Raw genomic sequence first — 7,458 nt, forward strand, 5'->3', positions numbered from 1 at the left:
AAAAGCCCCTGATGCTGGGAAAGATTGAGGGCAGGAGGAGAAGGGGACAACAGAGGATGAGATGGTTGGGTGGCATCACCAACTCAATGGACATGGTTTTGGGTGGACTCCAGGAGTTGGTGATGGACAGGGAGGCTTGGCGTGCTGCGGTTCATGGGGTCGCAAAGAGTCGGACATGACTGAGCAACTGAACTGAACTGAGACAGGAGATGGTCAAATGATTCATGGGACAAAAATTAAACTTGTTTCATGTAAAGGTCATGGTTTGAGCCTAAACTAAGTTCTTGCTAGAATTCAGGCTCACTTCAGATGGACCACTCCAGATGAGACAGGACTATCAGGATGGAAGAGACTGCAAGAGAAGAACACCTCCTGTGTGAAAATATTATCAAGGTGCATAAGTGTGATTCAAGGACAATGGGCTGGTAGAAGAGTGGGCAGTCTTACTATAGCAGTCCTAGCTGCCAAGTCCTAGAAAGATGAGGCTGCTGTAAAAGAGAGAGAAACAATGAGTAGATAAAATGGTGAGAGTGAATGCAGTCACCTGTGGCTCTTGCTAGAAAGTGAGAGAATCTTTTGTGCAAGGCCAGTTTTCTTTCTCTCTCTTTTAAATTGAAGTATAGTTGACTTTCAAATTATATTACTTCAAACCAGTAACTCAACTCCTTTGTGTTTATTTGAAGAAGACAAAAACACTAATTTGAAAATATATATGACCCCTATGTTCACTGCAGCATTATTGACAGCAGCCAAGATATGGAAGCAACATAAATTTCCATCAACAAATAAATGGATAAAAAATATGTAGTACATATATACAATGGAATATTACTCGGCCATAAAAAGAATGAAATCTTGCCATTTGCATCAACATTAATAGACAGAGGATATTATGCTAAGTAAAATAAGTTACGAGTTCTCTTGATTGTGGGTATCATCCGTCATGGAACTCTACCAGCAAGCACTAGCAGCAGTATCAATGCCTTTGACAGATGGCCGCTTCAGCAGCATCATTTGGCTCCAGCAAAACTGCGTGCTTTCTCAGTCACGTCCAACTCTTTGCAACCCCATGGACTGTACCCTGCCAGGCTCCTCTGTCCATGGAGGCAAAAATACTAGAGTGGGTTGCCATTTCCTGCTCCAGGGGATCTTTCCAACCCAGGGATCAAACTCGCATCTCTTGCATTGGCAAGCGGATCCTTTACAATCAGCAAAAATAGTCAATATTATCTTAGCAAATCACAGCAGTAAAGGAGCTATCACACTTTTAATCTATTACAGATGGCTCAGCTATATATTAATAGCATAGAGCTTTTCTATATCTAATTAAGTGAATCTATCCAGTGGTTCCTCTTATTTACTTATTTACTTTTCAAAACAACTTTGATTTTTTATTTATTTTATTGGAGTATAGTTGATTTACAATGTTGCATTAGTTTCAGATGTACAGGAAAGTAATTACTTACACATACACATTTATCCACTCTTTTTTATATGTATTTTTTCTATATAGGCCATTACAGATCAACTTTTTTGTTTTTGGTCACACTGTGCTGCATGTGAGATCTTAGTTTCCATACCTAGTATCGTGTCCTCTGCAGTGGAAGTGTGGAGTCAACCCCTGGACCACCAGGGAAGTCCCCACTTTCAGAAAAATTTTTAATTGTACTTGTTAAATTTCTCCTAGAATTTCTTTTGGCATTTGATTAGAATTATACTAAATTGCATACCACCCTAATGGCAGAAAATGAAGAGGAACTCAAGAGCCTCTTGATGAAAGTGAAAGAGGAGAGTGAAAAAGTTGGCTTAAAACTCAACATTCAGAAAACTAAGATCATGGCATCCAGTTCCATCACTTCATGGCAAATAGATGGGGGGAAAGATGAAAACAGTGACAGGCTTTCTTTTCTTGTGCTCCAAATCACTCAGGACAGTGACTGCAGCCATGAAATTAAAAGACACTTGCTCTTTGGAAAAAAAGCTATGACAAACCTAGACAGCATATTAAAAAGCAGAAACATCACTTTGCCAACAAAGGTCCGTATAGTCAAAGCTATGGTTTTTTCCGTAGTCATGTATGGATGTGAGAGCTGGACCATAAAGAAGGCTGAGCACTGAAGTATTGATGATTTCAAACTACAGTGCTGGAGAAGACTCTTAGGAGTTCCTTAGACAGCAAGGAGATCAAAGCAGTTAATTCTAAAGGAAATCAACCCTGAATATACATTGCAAGGACTGATGCTGAAACTGAAGTTCCAATACTTTGGACACCTGATGCAAAGAAGTGACTCACTGGCAAAGACCCTGATGCTGGGAAAGATGGAGGGCAGGAGGAGAAGAGGGTGACAGAGGATGAGATGATTGGATGGCTTCACCAGCTCAATGGACATGAGTTTGAGCAAACTCTGGGAAATAGTGAAGGACAGGGAAGACTGGTGTGCTGCAGTCCACAGGGTCAAAACAGTCACACACGACTTAGCAACTGAACAACAACAACAATAAATACTAAATTTATAGACTAGTTTATGGAGACATCATTTAAATTCTTATCATCAGGAACATGCTTTATTCTCTCATTTACTTGAATCTTCAGTAAAGTTTTTTTCATGTATACCTTAAATATTTCTTAACAATTTATCTAGGTGTATTTTATATACTTATAGTTATTGAGTATACAATATATGATTTGTAAATATTTTCTCCCAGCACATTGACTTTTTTTTCTTTTCCTTAATTGTGTCTTTATGAAAAGCAAAAATGTTTTTAGTATTGATCAAATCTAATTTTTCTTTTCTTTTGTTGACTGTGTTTTGGGGGCTGTATCTAAGAAAATGCTGCTGAAACGAAAAGTGACAAAGATTTTCTCTTACATTTTCTTCTAAAGATTTTACAGTTGTAGCTCTTACACTTAGATCTAGTCTCTATTTTGAGTTATTTTTGTTTAGGTGTGAGGTAGGAATATAAATTCATCTTTTTACATATACATATCCATTGTTTCCTTCTTTTATTTTTAACATATAATCTCATAGCATTGTTGCAGCAAAACGTGACCTGCACAATTTCTGTTCTGGGAACTTAGAGATTTGTGTGTGTGTGTGAAGTAGATATATGATCAATTTTAAATGGCTTTTTTTAGTTTTGTAAAAGTAGTATGCTTCCATCTTTTAAATAATGCAATATAGATGAAAATTTTAAAATATAATAATAAAAACAGCTATCATCAATGATGATTCTAGCCATTTCCCTAGGTTGCAAATAATTTTCTTTAAACAATAAAATTGAAGGCATAACTTACATTTTTCTGGTATACAGTATAATCAATGAAAAATCTGATCATGATCTGATTTTGCAGCCTTAGTCATCTGTTTTATTTCTCTGGAAGCCTTTAAGATTTTTCTTCATCTTGGCTAAACTGAAATTTCATAACAATAGTTTTAGGTGCATTTTTTATTCAAGTATGTTAGGCACTTACTCATATGTCAATCTCCAAATTCCAGCCCATTTATCTTTGAGAAACTATCTTGTATTATTTTTTTAAGAATTTATTTATTTATTTCTTGGCTCTGCTTGGTTTTCATTGCTGCACAGGCTTTTCTCTAGTTGCGGCAAGCAGGGGCTACTCTCTAGACGTTGGTGTGCAGGCTTCTCATTGCGGGCTTCTCTTGTTGCGGAGCACAGAGTGCAGGGCACATGGGCATTAGAGGTTGCAGCTCCTGGGCTCTAAAATACAAGCTCAGTAGTTGTGGAGCATGTGCTTATTTGCTCTCTGGCATGTAGGATCTTCCCAGACCAGGGATCGAACTCGTGTCTCCTACGCTGGCAGGCAGATCCTTCACCACTGAGCCATCAGGGAAGCCCCTATCTTGTATTATTGTTTGAACAATTTTCTTCCTCAGGTTTTCTTCATTCTTTCCCCTGAGACTCCTATTAGATATTATACTGTAACATTTTAAGAAATCCCAAGATCTCCTGGCTTTGATCTGAGATGTGTGAAAACATACTGAAGAATCAACTCAGGACACAACCAAAGAGGTTCTCCTTGTGGAGAGACTGAGGTGTGTGTGTTAGTGATTTGGCACATCGAATGTTCACTGACAAGACAATTTCAACAATGCTCTAGAAGGACTATGTGAGGAGAGATTAATGCTTTAGGTATTCATATAGTTAGAATGTAGCTTTTCCATTCTAACTGCTATTGCTAAATGTCTGTCCAAGAGTAACAGTAAAAAGAAATACAGAAGTTTTTAAAATTCCGTGTATTAACATAATCACTGAGCAAATGCCCTCTATCTTGCCTTCAAGAGTCATCAGACTACTTGCTGGAATGTTACGGTTTTCCATTGGTTACACTGGCTAAGTCAGTGTTACTACTTCCAATTATCATATAACATTCACTGATGAGGATAATAATAAAGGATTTTTCTGCCCATTGAAGATTTATTCATTTAAAGAGGAACTTTTCAACACTAAATAGATAAGCAGTTAGGTAGTATGAGTTACCTAGAACTACTAGTGTTCACAGATGACGTGATTTTTGTCAAAGTGGAAAATAAAAGGCATAACAGATGGCAAATTGAAATACTAGATTGACTAGGTAAATCTAAATTGAAATTGTTCCAAAATAAGTGCCTGTTCTAGAGAAGTCGCTCAGTTGTGTCCGACTCTTTGGGACCCCATGGACTGTAGCCCAACAGGCTCTTCCATTCATGGGATTTTGCATGCAAGAATACTGGAGTGGGTTGCCATTTCCTTCTCCAGGAGATCTTCCTGATCTGTTCTAGAGGCCTTTCTAAAATGTGGGGATTAGGAAACAATGTCTGTATCACCAACTGGCTAAACCTTATTAATCATTTGGAAAAAAAATGTGTTCTGCTTACACAGATACCATAGAAGAGATGTAAAGAATGTTTATATTATTACAATAATCCCTATTGACCTAACTCAGAGGTCTAATCTAGGTCTAAAATGGGGATTTATTAGGGGAATGGGTTATATGGAGCCGTGGGAAAATAAGTAACTAGTAATCCTCATCCTCTTGAACCACTGAAGTTGATGTGAATATGACGGCTTCATCAACTGTTCTGCTCATGCTTTTTTGTATTTATGTACTGATAATACTGTATTACTAGTTCTGATGGTTTATACAATTATATTTTTGAAAAATGAAGGAGGAAGAAACGATTAAGTTTTATCAGCAGAATTCTCTCAAATATTGAAGTGGATATATGAATATATAGGGCTCCAAAGTGGACAATCACCAAAAAGGTTTGGAATGAAGTCGTATTAAGACTTGGACTTAAGTACTGATACTATTGATACTAGGCAGTGATACTGGATATATTAACTGGTTACGATGTCCAGGTACACTTGAGCTTGAAAAAGTTCCTCTTTTTGCTGGCCTCAATCAAAGAAAATGGAAATCTTCCCCTTTGGAAGTGAAGGAAGTGAGGGATATTTGGGTCTCTGAAAAGGTTGTCTACTTTTAAAGTCATGCTGTAACTTCTGAGATGCCTCAAGAAAGTATACTATAGTGGCCTTCAATAATGAGTTCAACAGAAATGTTCACTGCTCTGTTTGGAGTAGAGAAATAAAAGAAAGCACAAGGGACAGAAATCCAGCTGAGAACAATGAGATAGGAAAAGGTACTATTTAAGGTCTCAGGCAATGGCACCCCACTCCAGTACTCTTGCCTGGAAAATCCCATGGATGGAGGAGCCGGGAAGGCTGGAGTCCATGGAGTCACTGAGGGTCGGACACGACTGAGCGACTTCACTTTCACTTTTCACTTTCATGCATTGGAGAAGGAAATGGCAACCCACTCCAGTGTTCTTGCCTGGAGAATCCCAGGGATGGGGGAGCCTGGTGGGCTGCCTTCTGTGGGGTCACACAGAGTTGGACACGACTGAAGTGACTTAGCAGCAGCAGCAGCAGGCATAGAATATCAAGTTTCAATGAGTATTACTATGTCACACCAGAATCAATAAGTGACAAGTATTGTCCCCATTATACATGGTTCTGAAATGGGAACAAATAAAATGGTTTTGTTACAATATCACAGCTTGTTTTTGTTTTGTTTTGAGTGTCTCACTTGTTGACTTTGGTCTTTCTTGTAGAAAGGAAAAGCAATCTTTGACTAGTAGAATTTTTTTCTTTGTTTATTTGTGTATAGCTTCATTTGTGTCTGAAGATAGCTGAGAACCTCAGATCCAAATATAACACTTGAGCTGAATACTCAGCATGATGACCTGCCAGTCTGGGCATCTACAGAAACCCTCCAGGTCTCCAGTAGTTTTCATGTCTCAAATCTAAAGGATAATTTTCTTGTATGACCTTTATGCAGCATTTGATATTACTACCAGTCACTATGCATCTCTCTTTTTCTACTGCCAACATTCTAATCCTAGTATATTACAATCTCTCTTTTATAACATTCTCTTGGCAACAACTTTATCTCATTCAATCAAGTCTCTACAAAGCAGCCCTGTGGTCTTGTCCCTCCTTCTATTAAATGGCTCCCATTGGCCTTGTGGGCTTCCCTTGTGGCTCAGCTGTAAAGAATCCATCTGCAATGTGGGATACCTGGGTTCAATCCCTGGGTTGGGAAGATGGCCTGGAGAAGGGAAAGGCTACCCACTCCAGTATTCTGGCCTGGAGAATTCCATGGACTGTATAGTCCATGGGGTTGCAAACAGTCAGACACAACTGAGCGACTTTCACTTTTATTGGCCTTAGAGATGAGTACAAGACCTTTTAGAACTAACACCCCAAAAGATGTCCTTTTCATTATAGGGGACTGGAATGCAAAAGTAGGAAGTCAAGGAACACCTGGGGTAACTGGCAAATTTGGCCTTGGAATACGTAATGAAGCAGGGCAAAGGATAATAGAGCTTTGCCAAGAGAACACACTGGTCATAGCAAACACCCTCTTCCAAAAACACAAGAGAAGACTCTACACATGGACATCACCAGATGGTCAACACCAAAATCAGATTGATTATATTCTTTGCAGCCAAAGATGGATAAGCTCTATACAGTCAGCAAAAACAAGACCGGGAGCTGACTGTGGCTCAGATCATGAACTCCTTATTACCAAATTCAGACTTAAATTGAAGAAAGTAGGGAAAACCACTAAACCATTCAGATCAGATCAAATCAGATCAGTTGCTCAGTCGTGTTCGACTCTTTGCAACCCCATGAATCGCAGCACACCAGGCCTCCCTGTCCATCACCAACTCCCGGAGTTCACTGAGACTTACGTCCATTGAGTCAGTGATGCCATCCAGCCATCTCATCCTCTGTCGTCCCCTTCTCCTCCTGCCCCCAATCCCTCCCAGCATCAGAGTCTTTTCCAATGAGTCAACTCTTCACATGAGGTGGCCAAAGTACTGGAGTTTCAGCTTTAGCATCAGTCCTTCCAAAGAAATCCCAGGGCTGATCTCCTTCAGAATGGACTGGTTG

The 7,458-nt window shown here is 39.1% G+C and overlaps 1 protein-coding gene across 1 annotated transcript in view; it reads left to right on the forward strand.

The window, feature by feature from the left end:
* Positions 1-7,458, forward strand: part of MROH9 (maestro heat-like repeat family member 9) — a 100,223-nt gene that overhangs the window by 6,737 nt on the left and 86,028 nt on the right. Inside the window, exon 3 of the mRNA XM_010836725.1 lies at positions 5,323-5,444. Within this exon, the coding sequence (XP_010835027.1) occupies positions 5,323-5,444 (122 nt within the window). The remainder of the gene's footprint in view (positions 1-5,322; positions 5,445-7,458) is intronic.

This window comes from Bison bison, unplaced genomic scaffold, assembly GCF_000754665.1.
Source record: "Bison bison bison isolate TAMUID 2011002044 unplaced genomic scaffold, Bison_UMD1.0 scf7180017864064, whole genome shotgun sequence".
NCBI classification, from domain to species: domain Eukaryota; kingdom Metazoa; phylum Chordata; class Mammalia; order Artiodactyla; family Bovidae; genus Bison; species Bison bison.